The 27,203-nt window shown below is 24.6% G+C and overlaps 4 protein-coding genes across 4 annotated transcripts; 2 read left to right on the top strand and 2 right to left on the bottom strand.

Moving 5' to 3' along the window:
* Positions 1-1,465: 1,465 nt before the first annotated feature.
* Positions 1,466-9,793, bottom strand: LOC122505510 (TBC1 domain family member 23). Its single transcript, XM_043617181.1, has 9 exons — positions 9,493-9,793; positions 8,874-9,094; positions 8,429-8,633; positions 7,639-7,875; positions 6,981-7,353; positions 4,716-4,929; positions 4,050-4,385; positions 3,817-3,946; positions 1,466-2,228 (listed from the first exon to the last, which is right to left on the bottom strand). Exons 1-9 carry the CDS (start codon positions 9,519-9,521, stop codon positions 1,937-1,939), a joined length of 2,037 nt encoding a protein of 678 aa, XP_043473116.1. The 5' UTR covers positions 9,522-9,793; the 3' UTR covers positions 1,466-1,936.
* A 284-nt stretch (positions 9,794-10,077) lies between these two features.
* Positions 10,078-12,870, top strand: LOC122505513 (trichohyalin-like). Its single transcript, XM_043617185.1, has 3 exons — positions 10,078-10,311; positions 10,868-11,408; positions 11,881-12,870. Exons 2-3 carry the CDS (start codon positions 10,896-10,898, stop codon positions 12,646-12,648), a joined length of 1,281 nt encoding a protein of 426 aa, XP_043473120.1. The 5' UTR covers positions 10,078-10,311; positions 10,868-10,895; the 3' UTR covers positions 12,649-12,870.
* A 2,459-nt stretch (positions 12,871-15,329) lies between these two features.
* LOC122505454 (NEDD8-activating enzyme E1 catalytic subunit) lies at positions 15,330-17,674 on the top strand. Its single transcript, XM_043617067.1, has 4 exons — positions 15,330-15,723; positions 15,971-16,331; positions 16,705-17,034; positions 17,176-17,674. Exons 1-4 carry the CDS (start codon positions 15,476-15,478, stop codon positions 17,557-17,559), a joined length of 1,323 nt encoding a protein of 440 aa, XP_043473002.1. The 5' UTR covers positions 15,330-15,475; the 3' UTR covers positions 17,560-17,674.
* Positions 17,675-19,500: 1,826 nt separating this feature from the next.
* On the bottom strand, positions 19,501-27,026 carry LOC122505451 (proliferation-associated protein 2G4). Its single transcript, XM_043617065.1, has 7 exons — positions 26,870-27,026; positions 25,960-26,194; positions 23,747-23,909; positions 23,412-23,591; positions 22,771-23,019; positions 22,525-22,671; positions 19,501-21,539 (listed from the first exon to the last, which is right to left on the bottom strand). The coding sequence occupies exons 1-7, from the start codon at positions 26,952-26,954 to the stop codon at positions 21,387-21,389; spliced, it is 1,212 nt and encodes a 403-aa protein (XP_043473000.1). The 5' UTR covers positions 26,955-27,026; the 3' UTR covers positions 19,501-21,386.
* Positions 27,027-27,203: the final 177 nt, after the last annotated feature.

Here is a 27,203-nt window from a genome sequence, read left to right as displayed (position 1 = left end):
ACCTAAATAATTAAAATAATATATTTATTTGAAAAATTGAAAATATTTTACTAAACATTAAATTTAAATAAAGAGTAATAACAAAGTTTTTAAAAAAATATGATTATAGGTATTTAAATTAAAATCAATAAAAAAAAGGTGCTAATTAAAAAATCTAATTGTTTTAATTGAAATATTTATTGATAAATAATATTTAAATTGAAACTAATTAAATATTCATTTAAATTTTGACAGTAAAAAAAATTTTGTTAAAGCTTTTGTTTACATATTTATTTATTGATTTATTTAATAATAATAATAATAATAATAATAATAATAATAATAATAATAATAATAATAATAATAATAATAATAATAATAATAATAATAATAATAATTTTAATAATAATAATCGTAAACAATAATAATCATATAATAATACTAATAATCAGAATGATAATAAAAAATCACGAATGATTCTGTGATATCACATCTTATTTTCTTCGTTTCAATTACAGCACAACCTACATACTCCATATCATTATTTTAATATTTTTTTTTACAAGATATGCTCGATGTACAATTATATCCATATTTATATATTTATATATTATGCTAATTAATATTGTACAATATTTTATTTTTCTTAAATACTCAGATATAAGAAAAAATTCCTACAAACTTCTCTCAACAAAATAAGAAATGCCATTTCTTTCTAAATCGATAATAATTTTATAAAAGAAAAATAGAAAATAACTAAAAATCAAAAAATATTTTTAGTCACATTTTAAATACATCGAGTGTGATAAATACAATTCAAATAATAATAAATTTAATAAAGTAAGCATTATTTGTACTAAATTAACAATTTGACTTTTTTTTCAATTTTAATCACTAATTTTTAATTAAAAAAAAAAAAAGACTCACAATCAAAAGAGTTTTTTTGTACTAAAAAATACATTGCTGTTGGTTTAGGACATTTAACAGAAAAAGCAAATTTTATTTCTCTTCTCTGTTTTATTATTAATTTACTTCTAGGAAGAATTTCTTTTAGGAAGTTTTTTCTTTAAATCTTTTTAGGACGTTTTTTATTTTGCACATAATTTGCGAAAAATTAGAATTATTGTACTGAAAAATCGTTAGATATAATTTAATTATTGCATTATTTAAATTAGATATTAATTTGCAATATTTAAAAGTATTTCTTTTTTTTGAAATATTTAAAGTTTTAAATACTTTCTCTTGGGAGGAATATATTTTTTTTTTTGAAAGTCAACGCTTAGAGTTTTGTTTTCCGACTTGATTGACTAATTTATATTAATTAACGATTGCAATAATAAGAAGAATAATAAATTGGTCTTTAAAAGGTTGTCATTGGTCTCTGATCACTGAACAGTATTTTGTACTTATTTATTAAAAGCTGTTAGTATTTTATTTATTTCTGGCAGGATTTATGGCTGTTAATAGGAAAATTTATTTCTCTCAATTACAAACAAAAAATGCAATGAAAAAGCTTTGAATTTTTTTTTGTTTTTTGTAATTTAATAATACTAGTTAGAGATTAGTTTAGAGAAAGGTGGATTATTTCGGTTGAGACCCTTTAAAAGTGGAAAATATAAATTAATACAAATTGAAAAATTATAGACAAAATAATCAACCTTTCCCTAGTTGGATTATTATTGATGAAAATAAAGTAAAAGAAAAATTCGAAAATGCAAATTATATACAAATAGAAAATATTTCAAAAAATAAATTTCTTAACTTATATTTGAAACTTAAGTTAATGGGCCCTTTTTTGTAATATATATTAGTTTTCTATTTTTTTTGATTTAAGTAAAAAATTCGATCCTAAGGAAAAAGCATTGGTAAAATGGTAACAAGATTATTTATACTAAAAGAGTCGACTTTCAATCTTTTCTGTTTTTTTTTTTTGTCCCCTTCAGTCAAACTTACCGAATTATTTATCACTTTCCTCATTTGCAGCCTTCAATTGTCGTAGAATCTGTTGGGAAATGAGTTTTGTCGCTTCGCTTGCATTCGGAATGAGAAACCTGTCCATGTCCGAAATGAGGAGAGTGTCATTGTATTGTGTGGTTCCATATTTAAATGTGATAAGATCTGGATGACGTTTGCGTGACGTTATTTTCACAATACTCGAAAGTGGCCGTTTCACTTTAACGTGAGCTGCTCCTTTTCTGCCTGGGATTTCCCTCAAGACTATCAGGTGACTCTCTGTCACCAAAAGTTGACTGAAAAATTCACAAGACAAAAGTTATTATTTTTTTTACTGAAATTTTATTAGGTATTCATTTATTTATTTATTCAATAGGAAAATTAAATTCAGAAGATGCAAAAAAAAATTTAGTTTACAAACACTTTTTTTAAGATCCATACAAAAACTAAAGAATTTTACTTTTAAGATTAAAATATTTCAGATAAAAACTTAAAATTCGAATTTAAGAATTAAAAATACAAAAATGTTGTTAAACAATAAAAAACTAAGTTCAAAAGAAAAAAAATTAAAAAGCAGGCTTCGCACTCAATAATTTGTTTTAAAAAAGTTTATTCTGTATTTCTCTGACATTTTCCTGATTTCCATCAAAAATAGTTTTTTTTCTGGTAATAACTTCAATTCTAAATTCTTCTAAACTTCAATTATTTCCCAAACTTTTAGTTAGAAATAGAACTTTTAGAATTCTTCAAAAATTCGAATATATTTCAAAATAATTTTTAAAAGTATGAAAATTAATTTTTTTAAAACAAAATTTATTTCAAGATTGATTTTGACAAAATTTTCCATTAATTGGAAATTTAAATAAATATTTTTAATTTTTTTAATTAATATTTATAATATTCAATTATTATTATCTAAAATTCTAACTGTAATTTATTTTTAAATCAATTCTTATTTAAAAATTCTACAAGAATTCAATTATTTAAATACAAAAATAAATAATTGATAGAATAACTGATTGTTTTTTAAAATTGAATACTAAAAAAGAATTTTATCAACATTTTTGAAAATAATTCATTTTATTCAAAGAATATTAATAAAACTTTAGAAAATAATTACATTTTTCGAAGAATTCATTTCAAACTGTATTCAAAATAATTGAATTCTAGCAACGAATTTTATTATTTATAAAAATAATTAAATTCTAGCAGCGAGTTTTATTATTTATAAAAATAATTGAATTCCTGCAACGAATTTTATTATTTATGAAAATAATTGAATTCTTGTATCGAATTTTATTAAATTTTTTAAATAATTGAATTTCTGAGAAATTTTTTATAATTTGTAAAAATAATTAAATTCTTTTTTTCATTTTATAAAAATTTTAAAGAATAATTCAAATATTTCGGAAAACTATTAAAATTGGATTAAAGATAATGAAATTTTTACGATGAATTTTATTATTTATGAAAATAATAATTTAACTATTATAAACAAATTTTTTCAAAATTTTAGAATAATAATGAATTTTTTACAAAGAATTTTATTAAAATATTTAAATTGACTTCTTTCGAAAAAATTTCTTGAAAATTATATTTCACACAATTGAATTACTTTGGAAATTTTATTACATTCATGATACTATTTGAATTTTCGCTTTAAATTTGAATTAATTTTTGAAAATATGTAAAGAAGTTTAAAAAATTTTGTGGAAATTTTCGAATATAATTAAAAGATTTCAAAGAACCGAATTAAAATTGTATTGAAAATAATTGAATTCCTCTGAAGAATTTTATTATTTATGATAATAATTGAATTCTTTCGAAGAATTTTATGAAAATTATAATTAAAATAATGGAAATCATCTAAAGAACGTCACTAACCTATCATAAACGAATCCGTTCACTTTCACTTCTTGGCACTTAAAGGAATGTAACAAATTCGGATCCTTCAACCACTGTTGAATGGAAACAACTTCAACTGGCATTTCGCTCTCAGGAAACGAAACCATATCTACAAAGAAGAAATAAAAAACAAAAAATAATTAATATATTTCTTTAAAATTAATTAAATTATTAAAACAATTAATTGTTTTAAATTCTGTTTATTTCCTGACCTAAATCGTGATCATCGTCAATACTGAAGACAGGTCCAGCATTCGGAATACGTTTAACAAGATCGCCATCCTTTCCATTTTTCTTATCGGAATTACTATTTGTACTCGCCGATGGATTGACAATATAGTCGAAAATTTTTCCCTTCACCTCCTGACTTTTCAATCTCATTGCAAGACCAATTTTACCAAATAAATCCGAATTATTATTTTTCACTTTCGCCGGACTCGGTTCATTTGAATTTGAATCCGACATATTCACATTGCAAACGAGACAATGTTGGGAATTATGATCGATAAGATTCGAAACAACTTCGTCGCCAAAGTACTCGTGAATTGCTAAAAAAAAAAGAAAATTTATGACAAATTAAAATATTAATCATATTAAAAATAAAAATCATATTACATATATAATAAATAAAAAGAAAATTTAGTTTTAATTATTAGAAATTAGAAAAATATGTGAAAAATTAAAAAATAAATTTAGTTTAGATTAGGACTAAATTAAAATTTTCGGAAAATAAAAATAAATTTTCAGTTAAAAGGTAATTAAAAAGTAATAACCTGCCAATTAGAGTAATTGCTTTCTGATAAGGAAGTTTTCCATTTTAATTTAAATAAAAACGTATGAAAAAAGAAGTGGGAAAAAAATTTAAATAGTGAATTTACCTTGATAACCATTGGCGACCATGCTGACGTATTGTGTGTGTTTCTGGAGAAAAGATGCGACCACCATGTGAGTGTATCGATCCTCTTCTTGTCGCCCACTTCCGAGAAAACAAAGATGCTCTCCCCCGGCTTGCGAACCAACAGCTAATGCTTGACGTTGTGCTTGCAATAATCCTTGGACTGCCGTTGCAAAAGCTGCAGGTTCTTGTAGCATCTTGAAAAAAAAAATATTTTTATTACAAATCAAGAAAAGTGTATTAGAGAAAAAGAAAAATTACAAATAAATAATTTATTGATTAATTCAATATTTTTTAAAATCTCATTTTCAGAAAAAATTTTATCAACATATTTTTAAATACTTGAATTCTTTCAAAAAATTTTAATTAAAAATTTTCAAGAATAATTGCATTATTTGACAAATCTATTTAAAATAATTAAAATCTTGACAATAATTTAATTTAAATTTTCGAAAATAATTAAATTTTTCGAGAGATTTAATTAAAATTGTCTTGAAATTATTTCAATTCTCATAAAGAATTTAATCAAAATTTTTTTAAATAATTAAATTTTTGCGATGAATTTTATTAAATTTTTAAAAATAATGAAATTTTATTCAAATTGTATTGAAAATAATTGGATTTTTTGGAAGAATTTTATAACTTATAAAATAAATTGAATTCTTGCAAAGAATTTTATTAAAATTTATGAAAATAATTGTATTTCGGAGAAGAATTTTATTATTTATAAAGATAATTGAAATTTTGATGAGAATTTAAAAAATTTTTTGAATTTCTGTGAAGAAATTTATTACTTTTGAAAATAATTGAATTTCTGCAATTATTTGTAACTTCTCTAAAATTCAATTCTTTTACGGTTTTTATCTAAAATTCATTTTTAAATCAATTTTTATTAGAAATTCGAGAATTCAATTATTTAAATAAAAAAGCAAATAAAAAAATTAAATTATTAAATATTTCTTAAAAATGAATTCTCATAAAGAATTTTATCAACAGATTTTTAAATAATTGAATCTTTTGACGAATTTTAATAAAATTTTTAAAAATAATTACATTTTTGAGGAATTCGATTAAAATTGTATTAAAAAGAATTGAAATTCTACAATAAGTTTTATTATTTATGAAAATAATTGAATTTTTTGGAGGAATTTAATTAAAATTGTGTTGAAAATATTTCAATTCTCATATAAATAATTTAATCAAATTTTTTTCAAATAATTGAATTCTTTCGAAGAATTATCTTTAAGAATAATTACATTTTTCGAGGAATTCGATTAAAATTGTATTAATAATAATTGAAAAGTGAAATTCTGCCGTGAATTTTATTGTTTATGAAAATAATTTAATTATTGCAAAGAAATTTTTTAAAAATTCGAAAATAATTGAATTTCTATGTAAATTTTATTATTTATGAAAATAATTAAATGTTTGCGTAGAATGTTAATTTTTTTTAATAATTGAATTCTTTTGGAAAATTAGGTATATTAAAATTTTCGAAAGTAATTGAATTTTGGAGAAGAATTTTATTATTTATAAAGATAATTGAAATTTTGAAGAGAATTTTTAAATAATTTTTAAACACAATTGAATTTTTGCGAAGAATTTTATTAGTTTTGAAAATAATTGAATTTCTGCAATAATTTGTAACTTCTCAAAAATTTCTAATTAAATTAATTAAAAATTGAAATTTTTTAAAATTAAAAAATAAAACCTTTTAAAATGTATCTATTTATGAAAATTGTAAACTTTTAAAATTTTGTTAATTTTGAAATATTTAAGTAAAATTATTCGTTAAATAATTTCTGATTAATAATTTTAAGATAAATCTTCAAGAGTTATGAGGCAACCAAAAAGACACAAAATTTCAGAATTTTCTGGTAAATACTAAAAATTAAATTTTTAAATTAAATTAATTTAAATTAATGTAAAAATTACCTTAAAAATTAAATTAAGTTAAAATAATGTAGAAATTTACATAGAAATGAAATTAATATTAAATTAATTTAGAAAATAAATTAACTTAGGAATTGAATTAATTGAAATTAATTGAAAATAATGTAGAAATTGACTTAGAAATTAAATTAATTTAGAAGAGAATTGCTTTAGATATTAATTAAGAAAAAATTTGCTCTAAAAATTCGATTGACTTAGAAATTGATTCAGAATTTAAATTAATTGACAGCAGAAAAAGTGTGAAAAAATTTCGTTTCTTTTTCTTTTTTAACGAAGAAAAATGTAGATTACTTACTAGATTACAGTCTAAATGAAAAGCAGTGGGTAAATGTCCGGCGTTATATTGTTCAGCGGGCCTGCAATCGACCAGGAAAAATCTCACAGAATCTACAGTACCATTTGATATTGAAGTCTCAAATGTATTTTCAACTAATTCCTGTGCCGAAACAGGTAAGCAGAGAGCGTGAGAAATAAATTTCTCATCACCACCCTCGCCAAACATTATGCTGTACAAATCCTGTTTAAATGATGACGGTGTTTTCATTGCATAATATTGTGCCAAAGAGCAAAAATCTGTCACATCCTCAGCTTCCAATGCACAAGGCATTGCCGACAATGCATTCACTATACTCTCCTTATCATCGTCCTTCATATTTAAAATCTGATCTCTAGAATAAAATACATTCAAACTATTAGTTTCCAAACTTATATTTTTTTTAAATGTATTTTTTGAAACAAAAATTTGACAAAGTGTATTGTTTTTAATTTCTTCTCTGTATAAAAAAATAAAACAAAAATCAATCCCTTATGCGAGAAACAATTTTTTGCAATCTTTCAATTTATATTGAAAGGATTGCAAAAAATAGAAATTAGAATTTTCATTTGAAATTAAAAGAAGAGAAAAATTAGTTTCATAACGAAAATAATAATTTTTTGTAAAGAAAAAATATTACCTAGCGTTTATCACCATGATAAGAGATAGAAACATCATGAAAAATGGATCGGCTTGCATAAAATAAAGATCCCACATTGTTGACACCGCAGGTAAGGAACAAACGCCAGCGAATAAAGTGTTGATCCAACTTTTTGAATATTGATCCGGTGAAACTCTTTTTGTATCCAGAAATGAACACAATTCGGGTTCATGGTACAAAAGTAACAGTCTTAATACAGAGCTATGTGTATCGCCTCTGGAAAATTCAAAATTTGTTTCAGAAAATTATAATCACTTCTCTATTACTACCTTTTCGATATTATAATTATTCTTTAATTCGATTACAAAATATAATGGAAATTATTTTTATATTACTATTTTTTTCATCAATTTCTTTTTAAATTATTCTTTTGTTACTAATTTCAGGCCTTGGATCAACTTTAAGAAGCAAAAAAGAAGTCGCTTTAGTCGATTAAAAGTAGAAAAAATGTCATAATATCCGAGGCCTGTAATTTTAAACAACTTCTTTCAAAATTATTCTCTTATTTCTACTTTTTAATCAATAGATTTTTCTAAAACTATTTTTAATCAATTAATTTTTCAGGTTTGCGACAGAAATTTAATTTTGATTTTCCCTGATTTTTGAATTTTCTTATTAATTCTAAAAATTTAATTTTTTCCAGTACTTTTAATAAAAATCCCAAACTTTTCCCTGAATTCCCTGACCCGTGACAACTTTGTTTTCACTAATTGGAAACTTTCATTAACTTAATTATCAATATTAGAAAATTAAAAAAGAAAATACAAACCTGGGAATATAAATATCTCTGATAGCCTCAAACAAGTTGTAGGTGGATGACTTGGGAAGTTTCAAGGCAATTAATGGTTCTAATAATTCTAGCCATCCATTGTTCTTCTCGTATTTCTTTTTTCTACTCTTGCAATAAAAGGTCAATATTGACTCAAGATCCGAGACAACGGAAACTTTATCTTCATCGTCGTTTCCAAGTTTAGCTGCAAACAAAAAATAATGTATTAAATTAATATCGATTACCTTTAAAAGAAAACAATATGTGAATTATAAAAGGAAAATAATTATTAGTTTCACTTTTAATTCTGGATTTTGTAAATTTTAATTAAAATAAATTATAATTATAAAAAAATTAAATTAAAAAATTAAATTAAAATTATTAAAAAATTATTAAAATTAAATTAAAATTGTAAAAATAAGTTTTTTTTGTAAATTATACACACCCACAAGTTGTTGGCAATCTTCACGAATAATATTTTGTTCGGGAAGATCGAATACTTCATTAAAATGAATTAATTGATTGCCACGATCTGTGACATCGAGACACGCCTGCCAAACATCTGGCCTTAAATTTGCAGGTACAGGTTGTCCTTTGCAAATTGCATAAATATCCGAAGCAGAAGGTGCTTCTGCATCCAGAAGTGCTGCTTCCAGTTCAAGTACCCTATTTTCAAAAAATTAAGATCATAATTGAATCAAACTAAAAGAAAAATTAAAAAAAATACTAAATATTTCATCTTTTGATCGATTCTCTGCAAAAAGATAGTAAAAATCCAAAAAATGTAACAAAATTTACCAATTTACGAAAAGAAAAAATGAATACGCCCAATTTTTTCCCTATTCAAAATTTCTACAATACACTTAAAAAAACATACGGTACTAAAAAACAAAATAAATTCTAATCATGGATAAACATTCTTACTCATATTTACGAAAATAGAAAGAAAATTGCAATAAAAAATCTGACAGATGATCACGAGATTAATAAACCTAACCTCAAAAATTAATTCTTACTCTCTAAATCAGTAAAAGAAAAGAATTTTTCCACATTAGAAAACTTACCAAGTATTTTCATCATCGTTTAATGACATTTTCGAGAAACTTTTTGTTAATTAAATATCGTCAAAACTTAAAGGGGGGAAAAAAATTCACTAAAACAGCACTGCAGTATTTTTTTAATATTCAAAGTCTTCTTCGTTTCAAACAATATTTTCCAACTTTTAACATCATTTCGTATAGATTAAAACATTATTCACCTCATTTCACCTTTTTCACCGTGTTATCGTTATTTACACAAGTTAAATGATCGTTTAGAACAATTATGAAACACGAAACATGTTGACAGATGACATCCATCTTTATTTTTTTCTGCGGATAACCGGAAGTGCTAATGACGTGGCGCCGACATTTAAATTTTCGAATTTTTTATTTTCTTTCACCAATTTAAAAAAAAAAGTTAAATACAAATTTTTAAACTTATTTCTATAAATTCGAATGAAAATCGACAAATTTTGAAAAGAATAAAAGCTAATAAAAACTGTAATGAAAAACTTTGTTAGAAATTATTAATTATTTAAAAAAAAGTAGAGCGGAAGTGAACAAAGCGCAAGCGCTTTTGAATTGCGCGCGCAGAAACCGGAAGTTAATTGTTTAGTTAATGACGCGTATTCCATTATTGTTATTGAAATTTGCTGTTTTTCATGAAAGAAACTTAACAGTCAGGGGGTATTTTTTGTTTGTTTTTGAAAAAAAACATGTAAGAAGTAATCACAAATTGTTGAAATGGATAATTTACGATGAATCGAAGGGAATTATTTTTAGAATTATAAGTGCAAAAAGAGAGGACAAGTGCAAAATGCCATTTTGAAATCAGCTGTCAAAGTAAGCAGACGATAATCAAAGTTATTATTTATATTTAATTCCAAACATATTGATTATTTTTTTTGAAAAAAGTACATACAAATTATTTACATTTCTTCTGAAAATCAAAATCGTCTTTGTAAAAGGGAATAATTTTCTTTTATTATGTTTTTCTTTTCACTTTTTTAGGTTAATTTTTATATTTTATTCATTTTATTCAAGAATGACAGAGGACTTGATATTATTTCATTATAAACCCTAAATAATTTCTTTTTTAGAACGAAAAAATTAATATTATTAAGTGAAAAATGATCGAAAAAAAGTTTTCTTTACGAAAAAAGAAATAAACGAGTTTAGTGTTTACTTGGATGGATTTAAAGTGTTTACTTTATTAAATTTTTGTTTTGTAGATTTTTGTATTTGTACAATTATATATTATAATTTATAATTATTAGTTATTAATTATTAATAAGAGGATTTCCCATTAATATTCGATAATTTTACTTCATAACCTATAAAATCAAATCGTTTTCGCATTATTTTCAAGATTTTCTATATATTTTTCTATGCATTTCAGTAAAAATAAATTGTTCAAATGAAGAGAAATGGAAATATCACAGGCAGACTTGAGAATTGGCGATAATTCTGTGGATTTTACGAGTGTCTCGATAAAAAAGGAAACAAACGGGGAATTAATTGATAGTTACGATTCAGTGAAAATAGGAAAAATAATAAATAACGAGTGCCAGGAGGAAAGAGTAGTGGCATGTTCGAGAATTTTGCAAAATTTTACAACCACAGATCCAAATCTCAATGCCATACAACACAATCACAATGAATCGTCGACAATAAATAATCTCCTCATAGAGACACTTTACGTTAATTCTCTCGACGAAACAATAATTAACAGTGAAATTACAAAACGAGAATCAACAACAATTTTGGACAATTTGAATATTCAAATAAAAAAAGAGGCTGGAAGTTCTGACGAAACATATTCAACAGAATGGCTCTGTGATGTTAATGACGATCCTGGAATTAAATTGAAAATCACAAAGAGTATAAAACTCGAGAAAATTGATGACTTGGATAATAGTGTCAATTTTCACTCAAGCGAGGTGGGAAAATTTTATATTTTATTTACATCAAAAAATTATTAAATTAGAATAAAAGAATTAAAAAATAAGAAAGGGAAATGAAAAATAACAAATGAAACTTTTAATTAAAAAGTTTTAGAAACAATTTAACAACTTTAATAAAATTCTTTCAAATGATTCAATTATTTTCAAAAATTTTTGAAATTCAATTATATGCAATATCTATTTTTAGGAAGAATTTTAGAAGTGGAAGAAGTTAATTAATTTATTATTTTTTATTTTCTAATTTATATTTAATTGAAGAATTTCCATAAAATTGAATTGTAAACAAATAAATTTGAATATTCTCATCGAACTTTTGGAAAAATTGTTACTTTTTTTAATTTAATTATTCGAGTACGAAGCCTGTAAATAAATAATATTTTTCAGAAAAATAAGTAAAGAAGAAAGTAAAAATGAACAAACGAACTGAATTAAATAATATTTTTCACAGGTAGATGAACAACCAAAGAGAAAAATTCGTCAGAAATCCGTATCGTTGCCAGATTGTCGTGAGAGATTGAGGAAAAAGGCAGAACGTATGCGCGAAAGACGAAAGAAACTCTACGAGACAGAAACAGCGAACGAGAGACTCGAGCGTCTCGCCAAGGAGGCGGCAAAGAGACGCGAAATGAGAATGTATTACGAGACGCCCGATCAAAAGCGAAAACGTCTCGATATTGAGGCGGCGCGTAAACGTGAATACAGAATGTACAATGAAACACCAGACGAGAGAAGAATAAGATTGGATCGCGAGGCCGAGAGACGAAGACTTAAGCGTTTGAGTTTATATGCGAACGAAACGCCAGAGCAGAGGCGCGAGAGATTAAATAAGGAATCGGCGAAGAGACGTGAAGCGAGATTAAATCAGTACGCGAAGGAAAGTGTCGATGAGCGTAAGGAGAGATTAAAACGTGACGCAATTAGAGCCAGGGAAATGAGATTCACAAGATCGGCAATTGAGACGGAGGAGGAGAGACGAGATCGATTGATAAAGGATGCAATGAGAAAACGTGAATTAAGAATTCTTGGACGTGAATCGGAGAGTAATTTCACCGAATTACAGACTATTCGCAGTTTCGACGATTTAAACGATTCAAATCAAATGAAGAATGAATTTGAAACACATTATATGAGCAATTGGATGATGTGGTTTCAAAATACTCTCACACAACAAGTTCAATCGTCCGAGGAAAGTCAGTCCTCCTCCCCATCCAAGTAAATCATTCTTTTCTAAAATCCTCATATTTCTCTAATTCCACCTTTTTTTCCACTCATTAGAAATCACCCCTTAAAATTACATCGAGATTTATAAAGTCTTTTTCCAAAAAATTACGTTCCTAAAGTTCACAACGTTTGTAGAAAAAATAATTTTTCGAAATTATCCCTGATAAATAATCAGGGTTGCCACAGGTCAGAGAAATCAGGGAATTCAGGGAAAAGTCAGGAATTTTTATTAAAAGTAATTTGGAATTACAAATTTTTCGTACTTTTAACTAATAACTAATTTAAAGAAGAATTGTAGTATCAAAATTTTTATAGAGAATAATAATTTTATCACTATGTTATCTTTAATATTTAATTATTATAAAAACTCAGAGTCTTCGACTCGAAGTGATTGACTTCTTTATGTTTTATAATAATTTTCTTATAAGTTATTGAATTTCAACAAAGTTTAAATTTAATATTTTTGAAAATCTTACTTCCCAAGGAAAAATAATAATCAGAATATTCTTCAGGGTCAGGGAAAATGGCAAAATTGTCTCTGAAAATCAGGGAAAAAGAAAATTAAATTTTTGTGGCAAACCCTGATAATTAATTAATTATTGATCAGGAATTTTCAATGATTATTGATAAATTTTTAATTGATCAATAATTTAAAAAAGAAAATTTTAAAACAATTTTCTTTTCTTCGTGATGTTTTTTTCTCCTTTAATCGCTGTGAACTTTATTGACGTAAAAAATTAGCAATTTTTCCAAAAGAAAATTGCATTTATGGAAAATTTTCTTTTCGCAAAGCACAAACTGAATAAATTAATTTAAGCGAATTTCGCAACGATTGAGGGGGGAAAATAATTTTTATTCAAGCAGAAAACAACTGAACGTGAAAATAAAGAAAACTAAACTAAAATAATTAACTAAATTTAATATAATAAAAAAATATAAATATTTAATTCATTTGATGAAAATGAAAAGAAGGAACAAATTTCGACAAAAGTTTCAAATATAGTTATAAAATAAATAAATATTTATTTATGTGAAAAAATTATTATTTCTATTTACAAAATAATAAAACTTCTCGAATAGAATAATTTTTCTCTTCTAAATCGTTGATAAATACGAAATTCAGAAACGTGATAAAGAAAAAGGGGAAAAAAGTCATAAAATTAAATTTATTTATTGCATAAAAAAAAAATTGTTCTATTGTCTAACAAAAACAATTGAAAAAGCAATACCCCTGTGTGAAAAATTCGTAAACTGAATTTTCAACACTTCAAAAAAAATATTTTCCTTTTTATACAAAGTATAAAAATATTTATAATTTATTTATTACATAAATGAAATTTATGTTTACTCCAGAAAATTGTTATTTTTTTATATTTTTGTTATTAACAAACTATAAAAATGGTTGCATTATTGTCAATTAGAAAATATTGATGAACAATTTTAGTGATGAAAAAACTAAGGAAAAATAATAGATACCCAAATATATAGTTTTGTTAATTAGAAATTAGTGTTATTGTAAATTTTTATTTTAATCCAACGAATGAGAAAAATATTTCACTCATAATAATTTTGATGTTTACAAAAGTAATGTAGTTTATTTATAAAAAAATATATATTATAAAGTTAAATTATTTTCATCTAATTCTGTGTAATTCATCGATATGTTCATTTTAAATAAAAATAAAATTTTCAAACACATTTCGTGTTTTTTTATTTATTTTTTATTGTATAATTATTTTCTTTATTTTTGTAAATTGTTTTCGTTTTTGCAAAATAATTTTTAATTTTAAAAATTTTTTTTTAATTTTTGCGAATTATTTTATCAAATTTTTAAAAATAATTGAATTTTTGCGAATTATTTCATCAAATTTTTAAAAATAATTGAAATCTCTTGAGAAATTATAATGAAATTGCATTGAAAATAATTGAATTCATGCTAAGAATTTTATTCCATGTTAAATTTTTTTAAAACAATAAATAATTATAATTAATTAGTAAATTTAAAAATTAACGTATTGAAAATCATCGATTTGTTGCAAAGAATTTTGTCAAAAAATTTAATAATAATAAAATTCCTTCGTAGAATTTTTATTATTTAGGAAAAAAATTGAATTCTCGCGAAAAATTTTGTGAACATTTTTGAAAATTCTAATTAATTTCTTTTTAAAGAATTTCTTTGAATTTTTTTTAAATAATGGAGTTTCTTTAATAATTTTAATTAAAAATTTTGAAAATAATTGAATAATTGAATTTTTACGAAAAATATTATTAAAAATTAAAAAAAAAATAAATTCTTTCACGAAATTTTATTAAAATTTGTATTAAAAATAATTGAATTCTTACAAAGAATGTTACATATTATTTTTCGAAATAATTGAATTCTCATGAAGAATTTTATTAAAATTTTAGAAATTAATAAACAAGAATAATTAATTAGTAAATTAGTTAATAATTGAATTTTTTTAAAGTTTGAATTTGAAATTATTCAAAAATTCATATTTAAAAATAAAAATTTTTTGTAATTTGCCTAATAATAATAAATTGAATAATAAATAAAATTCAAAATAGTTAATTAATTAATAATTATAAATTAAGTTTAAAATTTCGCGGTCCTTTTGAATTTCCCAGCACTCACCACTGAGTGGCGTTACTAATTTCCGTTTCCTGTCAACATTTTTGACATATATTTTTTTTCACCTTCTCTCTCCAAAGTGGTTGTTGTAAGAAATTGTTTTTGTTTCTATATGTAAAGAAATAATTGGAGACTTATATAAATCAACAATTCTTGAAAGTGGAATATTTTTTAAATTAACTAAATAACAATGGGTTCGGATCATACGAGTAGACGATGGAGTCATTTGCAAAAAGTTTTGGAGAGATCTGGACCATTTTGCCGGCCTGACTTTGAACCTTCTTCGGAAACTCTTCCGTTTTTAATGGAAAGTTGTAAAGTATTAGTTGTCGGAGCCGGAGGACTTGGTTGTGAATTATTAAAAAATTTAGCTTTAATGGGCTTCCGACAAATTCATGTCATTGACATGGATACAATTGATCTTTCTAACCTCAACAGGTTGGTATTTTGTTTTCTATATTTCCAATTTTTTTTTTTTTTATAAACAAAATAGAAAAACATACGAAGTTGATATTTTTATCTCAGTAGAAGGAAAAATTGTATTTATTTCCATTAAATTTTTCCCGATAAACGAATTTATAAAACAATTTTACTAACCTCAATATTTTCTTCCAAAAAAAAGAAATTTTCTTTTTGGAAAAATTTTAATCTTTTTGTTTCTCTTTTAATTTTCTAATTTTTTCAGACAATTTCTATTTCGTCACAAGGATCTCGGCTCATCGAAGGCAGAAATTGCGGCACATTTTGTTAACGAACGTGTAAACGGTTGCAATGTTGTTCCTCATTTTTGTAAAATTCAGGACAAGGACGATTCATTTTATCGTCAGTTTCACATTGTTGTTTGCGGTCTAGATTCAATTGTTGCGAGACGATGGATTAATGGAATGCTAATTTCATTGTTGATTTACAATGACGGTGAACTCGATCAAAGTAGCGTTATTCCATTGGTCGACGGTGGTACCGAGGGTTTTAAAGGAAATGCCCGGGTGATATTGCCCGGAATTACCGCCTGCATCGAATGTACTTTAGATCTCTATCCCCCTCAGGTAAAAGTCATTTTTTCATTTCACAAAATTGAAAAAACAATTTCCTTTTTTGAAAATTTGATTTAAAAAAGAAAGAATTTGAATTATTAAAATTTTGCAAAAATCTAAGTTTTTTAAAATTTTTAATCAAATTTATTAAAAATTATTAAAAATTAAATTTTTTTCAGTACTTTTTATAAAAATCCCTGACTTTTTCTTGTTTTCCCTGATCAATTCAACTTTCCCTGACTTCCCTGATCTGTTTAATTTTAATCAAATTATTTGATAAAAAAAATGTGAAACGTTCTTTTTAATTTTAAAGAATAGTAAAATTTTTCTAATAGTGAAAAGAATAAAAAGAAATAAATAAAATTGATTTTGTCTTTTAAAAAAGGTCACTTACCCATTGTGCACAATTGCGAATACTCCACGATTGCCGGAACATTGCATAGAATACGTGAAAGTGGTCTTATGGTCTAAGGAAAATCCCTTCGATTGCGTTATTGACGGCGACGATCCACAGCACGTGAATTGGATTTACGAAAAATCCACCGAGCGAGCCACTCAATTTGGAATTCGAGGATTGACATACAGACTTGTGCAGGGAGTGGTGAAAAATATTATCCCCGCTGTTGCTTCTACAAATGCCTCAATTGCCGCGACTTGCGCCACCGAAGTCTTTAAACTCGCCACTAGCTGCAGTGCCTCCTTAAACAATTACATAGTAAACATTTTTATTATTACTCTATAACTTTTTTCGAAAAAACCCTTTTTTTCTTTCTCTTTTTCAATTTTAAATCAATTTAAAAAAAATATTTCTCTAAAAAATAAACGATAATTATCTAATTAAATATTATACTTACAGGTACTTAACAACATTGACGGAATTTACACCTACACCTACGAAGCGGAGAAAAAGAATGATTGCGTTGCCTGCAGTCAAATACCACGTGAAATTGAGATAAAAACACCAAAGTTAAAATTAAAGGAACTCATTGAAATTCTTTGCGAGAGAATTGATCTTCAAATGAAAAATCCCGGCATAACGGCAATGATTAATGGAAAAAATAAAACCCTCTACATGCAAACTGTCGCAAGTATTGAGGAAAGAACAAGGGAGAATTTAACAAAAACATTAAGTGAATTGGGTTTGAATGAGGGCGATGAAATTTACGTAGCCGATGTCACGACACCAAATACAGTTGTCTTTAAATTAAAATTCTTCACCACCGACGTTGAAATGACCTAACGATTAATAACACTCTCCCTTGTAAAAAAAGAAGAAGAAAACTACCAATTAGACTTTAGGAAAACTGTTAATACGCCTAAGTCAAATTAATTAATATATTAATTAATAAGATTTAGTATTGATTTGAATTAATTTATTATTATTACTAATTTTCTAATTTAAATTAATTTAACTTTTCAGTTTTAATTTTCAAAATTTAATAATTTAAAGGATATTACCTTGAGTCACTTTAATTAAATAAGTTTGTATGAATTTTTTGCCAATTACAGGCTACGCACTAATTTACTAAAACCTACTATTTACTACTATTTTTACGTTATGCTACTATTTGGGTACTTTTTTAGCTTTCAGCCACTAAAAGCTACTATTTCTGTTTTTTTTTTTTTTTTTTTTTGAGAATTTCCACTACGTTAAATTCACTAATACTAGAAATCAAAAAACTATTCTCAAAAATTGTAATCAAATTATTTAAAACGATTCAATTATTTTCAATATCTAATATTTTCATAAACTTTTGCAAAAGAATTCAATTATTTAAAAAAAAATTAATAAAATTCAATTATTTTAATAAATAATAAAATTAAAATGTCGAAAAATCAATTATTTAATAACGTTTTTATACAATTCTTCACAATAATTCAATTACTTTCACTAATAAGGGAGCGTTCACAAATTATGTCACGCTTTTGGGGGTATGGGGGGGTCTCTACTAAACGTGACACAATGTATTTTTCTCATGTGAAATTGCAAAAATTGCGTGACAGGGGGAGGGGGGGGGGGGGGGGGGGTCGAAAATCTCCAAAAATTGCGTGACATCATTTGTGAACGCTCCCTAATAACATTTCTCATGGAAATTCAATTTAAAAAAAAAAAAATTTGATGAAATTCTAAGGAAGAATTTAATTATTTTTAATACTATTTTAAATTAATTAATCGAAAAATCCAATTATTTTCATAAATAACAATATTCATCTCATGAATTCAATTATTTTTAAAAGTAATAAATTTCTTCTTGGAAATTCAATTATTTTAAAAAATTTTAATAAAATCGTTCGCAAGAATCCAATTATTTTCATAAACAATTAAACTCATCGAACAATTTCCATTTTTTTTAATACTATTCTAATCTAATTAATCGAAAAATTCAATTATTTTCACAAATAGAGTATTCCAAAAGAATTCAATTATTTAAAATAAATTCAATTATGTCGATAAACAATAAAATTATTCCCGAAAATTCAATTATTTTGAGATATTTTAATAAAATTTTTATAAAAGTCGTGCGCATGAATTCAATTATTTTCATAAATAATAAAATGCTTTTTAGGAAAAAATTCAATTATTTTCAACAAAATTTAATAAAATACCACACAGACAATCAATTATTGTCAAGAATTTTAATAAGATTCTTTGTAAAATTTAATTATTTAAATAATTTTCTTATTAAAATCTTCGTAATACTTTAATTCTTTTCGCATGAATAATACAAATTTCTCAGGAATTCAATTATTTAATTTAGAATTTGCATAAAATTAGTCGAAGGAAATCAATTGTTTAAAAATGTTTATAAAATTCTTCGCAAGATTTAAATTATTTTAATAAATATTTAAATTCTTTCATGAATAATAAAATTTGTTTGCAGAAATTTAATTGAATGATGTAAATATTTTTGATGAAAATTAGGAAAAAGTCAGGAAAATAAAATATAGAATGGAATTTTTTTAGTTTTGTGAAATGTCTAAAACGAATTTTTTTGTCGTAAAGTTTAATTTTTCGATAGCTACGTTTTTTACTACTTTTTTAGTTTGAAAGCTACTTTTTGAAAATTAATTTTCGAATGCAAAGTCTGCAATTATTATAAAAGCGAACCTTTTTTTCTCAAAAGATGCATTAAGATTTAAAATAGAAAGGAAAATCTGAAAATGAAAAATCCTGGTGAGCTATTGTTCTATATTTCTGTATTTTTTCATCCTCGCTCCAATCAGAGATCATGGACCGTAGCAAACGCATTTGTCGATGAGTGATACATTAATAAAATGCACGTTTTACTGTATATTAATTGATTTAAACGAATTTTTATATAAAATTTTTCTTTTCTTTTTGCTTTCATATTCCTAAGTGTACTGGACAGCGTGTCAAGTGTTACGCAGTAAAACGTCCTTTAAAAATTTTTTTTCAAAAAGGACAAGACAATTTTCAAGTTTACAATTTTTCTCTTCTCGTGTATTTTTGTATGTGACAAATTTTTCTTTAAAAGTCAATTTTCTTGTTACTAATTTTATCATATATATTCGAAAAGTGTAGTATTCTTTTTACACTAAAACAAATAGAAAGAAAAAATATCTCAGATATTTTCAAATATTTTAACTAGAAATTTTCTAGTTTGTAACAATTCTTTTAGTCTCGAGTACTTCTCAAAGTTATCGAGAATTTTCAAAATTATTGCATTGATTCAAATTTGATAATTATTGTCAAAATCGAAGATAATATAATTTCGAATATTATCGAAATAGAATTTACAATATCCGTAAATTTCTTTACATTCTTTTAGCGAATTTTCTTCGCTACTTTTGTATAATAAATCTGTCCAGCAAAAGTATTTCCAATAGGAATTAAAAAAAAAATCTTCACAAAATGAAAATTAAAAGTTAATTATGCCTAGTGAATGTTTAGTAACATTCGATAATTTTTTTTTTTTTTTTTTTTTTGCTTTTTGTTTGACTCAGCTCCATAATTACGAATGGAGGCAAAGATGACTTATTTTCTTTTTTTTTCTTTTTATATTTTTTTTTCGTATATGCAAATGTCTATACCAAAAATTCTTGAAAAATCATTCAACGATTTACCTAAAGAAAGAAAGTAAGTAAGTTGAGCGATTTTTTTCTCCATTTTTTCTCAAATATAGAAAAAGATGAAAAAAATAGCTTTACTTCCGTTTCCTCGAAAAAACCCTTCGAAAATCTATTTATCATGCAAGACGAAATTTATTTTTCAAAAATTGAAAATTTTCGTTTTTCTTTTAAAAAAAAAGAAAGTTTATATTATGCAAATAATAATTTCGCACTAAGAAATGAGAGATTTTCATCGAATCTGAAGAAAGAAAATTTTGAATGATAAGAATTGTAATGAAATAGGTTTCGAAGGGTAAACTTCTAAAGATGAAACGAAAACAATTTTTTTAACTCTTAAAAACGAGTGAATTATCAAGTATTTAACGTACCGAAGCGGAAGGCTGATATTAATAATTATATACCCTTCACAAAAAGCACAAAGTGCAAGAAGGATATGTATTTTTTTAAATTTTAATCATCGATTGTACTTTTCCCGTCAAAATTGATTACGCTTGGCAGTGGAAATTTTTGTTTCATCATTTAAAAAAAAAAGAAATAGAGAGAAAGAGAGAAAGAGAAGGGGGAGAATAATTGGAAAATATTATTCAAGTGTGTAAAAAAAGTGAAAAGGACTTACGTTTTAAGCAAAAAAAAGTGATGCATAGAAAAAACGATTTGATTAAATCGAGTAGAGAGAAAGACTCAATACTTCTGCGAACACAAGTACACACAATACCAGACACAAGTGGTTTTTTTTTCTTTTTTCAATTGCAGAGATGATCGGAATATTCGCAGATTCGACGGAATATAACTTTCTTACAAAAGGGAAGTCACTTTTTTCCTTTTCTTTCTTTTTTTTGTTTCGTTTTTTTGAATCCAAAGTGACTTGCGCTTTTTTTGTGAAGGAGGAGGGACGAAGAAGGTGCGCGAACTTCCGCGAAGGCATCCTGCATCACTCTCTTATTTCTGCATTGCTTTAGCTAATCAAATATTGTGTTAGGCCTTAGCGTCAACTTCCATTGACTCCATTGCATTATTTTCAATCGCAGGAGGATTGATTACAGCTTCCCTGCTCTCTCCCACTGCCTTCTCAGCCTTCTTTTTCTTCTTCTTTGCTGATTTCGGGTTTGCCGATGATTGCAACAACGACTGAAATAAAAAACGAAAATTATTAAAAATTAAAACAAAATTTTTTATTTTTAAAATATTAATTTCAATTTTGGAAAAAATTCAAATTCAAAATAGAAAAAATTCAATTATTAACTAATTTAATTATTTTCAATTGAATTCCAATAAAATTTCTCACAAGAATTCAAGTATTTTGAAAAATATTGATTAAATTCTTTAAGAGAATTGAAATATTTTCAGTGCAATTTTAATTAAATTCCTCGAAAAAATTCAATTATTTTCGAAAATTTTAATTAAATTCTTAGCAAGATCTCAATTATTTTTATAATTTATAAAATTCTTCGCAGGAATTCAATTACTTTGAAAATTTTTGATAAAATTATTTATGAGAATTGAATTATTTTCATAATTTGTAAAATTCTTCTCAAAAATTTATATATTAAAATATTTAATTTAAATACTTTTAGAAAAATTTCAATTATTTACAAACTTTTTATTTGTATATTTCAAAAATTTTTAATTATATTAAAAAAATTATTTCAAACTGTTTTTTGAATGACTTGGCTATAGTTATTTTTCACAGCATAAAAATCAAAATAATTTGCAATTTGTAAAAAAAATTGTATAAATTAAATATTTTAACTATTTAGCAATAAAAGGCCTTTTTACAGAAATCAAATATTAAATATTTTAAATTTATCCAGAATAGTTCTCTATTTAAACAATATGGAAATTTGTGAGATAAAAAAAACTTATTTTCATAAATATTGATATTTCTTTAAAAGCGATTTATCGCAAGTTTGAGTAAAAAAAAAAAGAAATGTACAAAGTTTTTCAACACAAAGGTAAAATGATAAAAATTAAAAAGCGCCTACTCATCTCTCATATCCATACGAGATAAGATAATAACAAACTTTTAAAAAAATGTATCACAAAATATTTTCTCTCGCGCATTCTTTTAGAATGCAAATTTGCCAATCGCAAAAATTAAAGAGAAAAAAAATACCTTTAATTCCGGATCCTCGACAACGCACTCCGACTGATAACAATCGAGATCAATTGGAGATCCAGTAATTTTATGGGGTCCATTCGGCATTAAAAGTACTGTAAATTTAAACTGCGCTGCAAATTCGCTTGGTTTCTCGTACAAAACCTGAAAATTTGATAAAAGAAAAAGAAAATTGTATTAAAAAAGGTATAAAAATTAACAATTAGAAAAAATTGTTGAAAAAAAGAGGGAAGGGAAATTAACCTGGAACGGTTCGATGAGTCTGTGATTGACACACTCGACAACCGCCATTTTTGCCTTCTTCTCGTCCTCGAAAGTGCGAAGATTAAAAGGCATGAGACCATGTTTATGAGTCACTTCGGAGTAAAACATGCGAGACGCTTTCAATTTTAATTGATACGTTTCCTCCGTTTTCTTGTAAATTGTCACACGTGTATCTTGTTCTCGTCCAACGCCGTCGCCTGTACTCACCAAAACGTCCATGGCATATACCTGATAATCAGAGAAATAAATTTTATTCACCGGAAGAAACTATATTGTTCAGAAAAAAAAGAAAATACATTTAAATAAAACTTCGATAAACAAATATTAAAAAACGTTCAAAAAAAATATTTATTTTCTTTATTTTTGTTAGAGACAATCTACAAGAGTCTCTAAGCCCCTTAAACATTGAATAAATAAATAAAATATATTGAGAAATGAAATAATAGAAATTCAAATTCAAAGAAAATAAATTTTAGAAATTAAATTCAGAAATAAAATTAAAAAAAAATTGTAGTTAAGAAATAAAACTTATATTAAGTACTAAAATATTGAATCAAGAAAAATAAAACATCGAAATAAAAATATAAAAACTTAGAAAATACATGAAGAAGAAAAATTACCTCGTGCGTTTCGAGAGTGTATTTTTCGTGTTCCTTCTTTTGCGCGTCATTTGGATTTTGAATAATTGTTTTCTCTCCGTCAATTTTAAATTGCTTCAATTGGTGGCTCAACATTCCTTCAATGGGCTTACATTTGTAAGCCTCGCAAATTTTCTCCACCGTTCCCGTTATCGTGTAAGTCTATTTGAAAAAAAGAAATCGCCATTTTTCATTAATGATGCAGCAAATTAAAAAATTCTCTTTTCCAAGTATATAAATAAATAAGAAAAAAAAAGAAAGAAAAAATGGTAAATTTAAGAAGAAGAAAAATATCATCGATTAAATAGAATTATCACCTCAGTGCCTGGCTTGAGAAGTCTCAATGCAGCTTGAGAGGCATAATGTGCAGCCAAAATGACGTCAGCTTTTCGTCCAGTGACTTTCTTTTCAGCCGATGAACCAATAACGAACGTATGTGCAACTACCGCGATAAAACCATCAATGTGTGCTCCGAGATCACTGTAAAATATTATTACATCTAGAATATTATAATTATATTTATAATAATTTATAAATTATTATTATTACTATTATTATATGATTTTCAGTTTAAAATTATTTCTATTTTGTTTTTTTATATTTTACATTTATCAGGGTTGCCACAAAAAATTAATTTTGTTTTTTCCTGATTTCCAGACAAAATTTTCACTTTTTTCCTGACCCGAAAGAATATTCTGATTCACTCTAAAAATTATTAGATACTCAAAAAAAAATGTTCTATTAAATTTATTTACGAATTTCTTCAATTATTAAATTATTCAAAAACATCAATAACTTCTTTTTTAAATAAATATTTACTTATTATTTTTCCATAGATATCGATCACTTCGAGTCGAAGTGATCGCTATCTTCATGTTTTATAATAATTTAAATTACCATAACATTTTTCAAAAAAAAATTATATTATTTACAAAAATTTGAATAAAATCCTTCGCAAGAATTCAATTATTCTTATAAGTAATACAATTTTTCACATCAATTCAGTTATTTAAAAAAAAAAATGTAATGAAATTCGTTGTAAGAATTCAATTATTATCATAAATAATAAAAGTTCGAAGACTTCAATTATTTTCATAAATAATAAAATTCTTCACAGGATTTCAATTAATTAAAAGAAATTGAATTTGTTTATTTATGAAAATAATTGAAATTTTTCCAAGAATTTTATTAAAATTTTTGAAAATAATTGAATTTTGGAGAAGAATTTTATTATTTATAAAAATAATTGAAATTTTGACGAACATTTTTAAAAAATTTTGAAAATAATTGAATTTTGGAGAAGAATTTTACTATTTATAAAGATAATTGAATTTCTGAAAAGAATTTTATTACTTTTGAAAATAATTGAATTTCTCCAATAATTTGTAACTTCTCCAAAGTACAATTCTTTTACTGTTTTTAACAAAAATTCATTTTTAAATCAATTCTCTTAAATTTGAATTATCATAAAGAATTTTATCAACAAATTTTTAAATAATTGAATCCTTTGACGAATTTTAATAATTTTTTTTTAAACATTTATCGAGGAATTCTATTAAAATTGTATAAAAAATAATTGAAATTCTACAATGAGATTTATTATTTATGGAAATAATTGTATTATTGCGAATGAATTTATAAAAAAAAAACTTGTAACTAGTTCAATTCCTGTGAAATTTTTATTATTTATAAAAATTATTAAATGTTTACGTAGAATTTTATTAAAGTTTCTGAAAATAATTGAATATCGGAATAGAATATTTTACTATTTATAAATATATCATTGAAATTTGACAAGAATTTTATTAAATTTTTGAACATATAATTGAATACCTGAAATAATTTTTAACTTCTCTGAAATTCAATTCTTTTAGTGTTTTTGACAAAAATTCTTTTTTAAATCAATTAAATTTTATTATTATTTAAAAATAATTGAATCTTTGTAAAAAATTTTATTATTTATGAAAATAATGGAATTATGGCTAAAAAATTTATAAAAATTTGTAGATAATTGAATTCTTGTAAAATTTGTATTTCTTATGAAAATAATTGAATCTTTGAAGAAAATTTGTAAATAGTTGAATTCCTGTGAAACTTTTATTATTTATGAAAATAATTGACTTTTGGAGAAGAATTTTATAATTTTTAAAGATAATTGAAATTTTGACGAGAATTTTTTAAAAATTTTAAACATAATTGAATTTCTACAAACATTTGTAACTTCTCTAAAATTCAATTTTTTTAATTGTTTTTAAAAAAAAATTCTTCCATAAATCTATGACCTTTAATCATTAATTAAATATTTATTAAAAAATTAAATAAAACTAATTGTGAATGCTGCAAATTAAATTTTTTCCAGAACTTTAATAAAAATCCCTGACTTTTCCCTGATTTCTATTTTATCTCTTTTTCTGTATTTTATTTTTACTTTTAGTAAAAGAAAAGATCTTTTAGTTAAAAAGGAAGATTTAAGAAAAAGAAGAATTTTAAAGAAGAAGAGATAAATATTGTTGGAAATGAAGAAACTTACACTTTGACCATATCCTCATCTTTGAGAATAAGATCCGGTTCGCTGGCAATTGGAGAAAAGTGGCATATACAGTTATTTACCGATATACACGTTGGAAAAGCAATTCCTTTCTTCAAATCCTTTTCCTTTTTAAATACTTTACTCGTTTCGTCCAAGAGTAATGTGTCGCCATACTCACAAACTTCCCTCACCGAAGCGCCAATCACACATTTTTCCAAAACTTGCTTTAAAACTCCTGGAAAATTAAAAAAAAAACAATATTCATCTCCCTTTGTACTAACAAAGGAATACTACAATCAATTTCATTTGTTTTCTCCCCCTAACATTATTATCCTAATAATCTTTCATCAATCTTTAGAAAACAAAATGCCTTTAACTTAAAATCTCTCCAAAAACAAAAATCTTCCCCAAAAATGAAAGAAATACCTATACAAAAATACAAAAAAGGAAACAAGTACAAAAGAAATTAATAAACAGGAATAAAGAGCATATTTAAAAAAGAAAAAAAAGAAAATTTTTCTCCTCTCTATAAAAAAAAAATTGAAGAGCCATGCAGACTTGGAATGTCCATAAAAATAAGAAGCAAGCCTGCGCAGAAAAAAAAGTATATCTATACCCTCAAGAAGAGGAAAAAAAAACCGGCATAACAAACGACAATAAATTGGAGTAAAAATTCAGATGAAATTTGCAAATTTATAAATTTTTCCAAACAGAAATTGTCTACGAATGAAATGAAAATTATAATGAAAAAAGCACGCCAGCCCACATGGTAGGAGGGCCCGGCATTGGCGGGTATGCAGATCCCATATGGCCACATGGAAAACACAAGGATAATGAAGTGATACGTGATAACATAAGGTTTGTTCTCGATTTTTTCACATTAATAGTAAACAATAAGGCGTTATCTTACGGTTTACAAGTTCGCCGGCCATTTTATACTTGGTAACAACCAAGTCTTCGGCGATGGTCTTCTCATTATCGTCCTTGTCCGCCATTTCTTTTCAGCAACACTTCACTACTACCTCCGTGGTGTAAGTTGGTGTTGAAGACTGTGTACAATGATCACGTGATTCTCTTTTAATTCCCAACAAACTTTGCAGATGGCGCTGTCGCCATTTTTTTTGCGCGCGCAATATTAATTTTACGCGCGGAATTTTATCTCTTCTTTAATTTTGATTAATAAAAACCAATAAAAATACTAATCTAAATAAGTAATTATTTTATAATAAAGAAATTATTTATAA

This window comes from Leptopilina heterotoma, unplaced genomic scaffold, assembly GCF_015476425.1.
Source record: "Leptopilina heterotoma isolate Lh14 unplaced genomic scaffold, ASM1547642v1 Lhet_36, whole genome shotgun sequence".
NCBI classification, from domain to species: Eukaryota; Metazoa; Arthropoda; class Insecta; order Hymenoptera; family Figitidae; genus Leptopilina; species Leptopilina heterotoma.
Note: the sequence above shows the minus strand (reverse complement) of the source record. Positions and strands in the feature narration are given on the sequence as shown.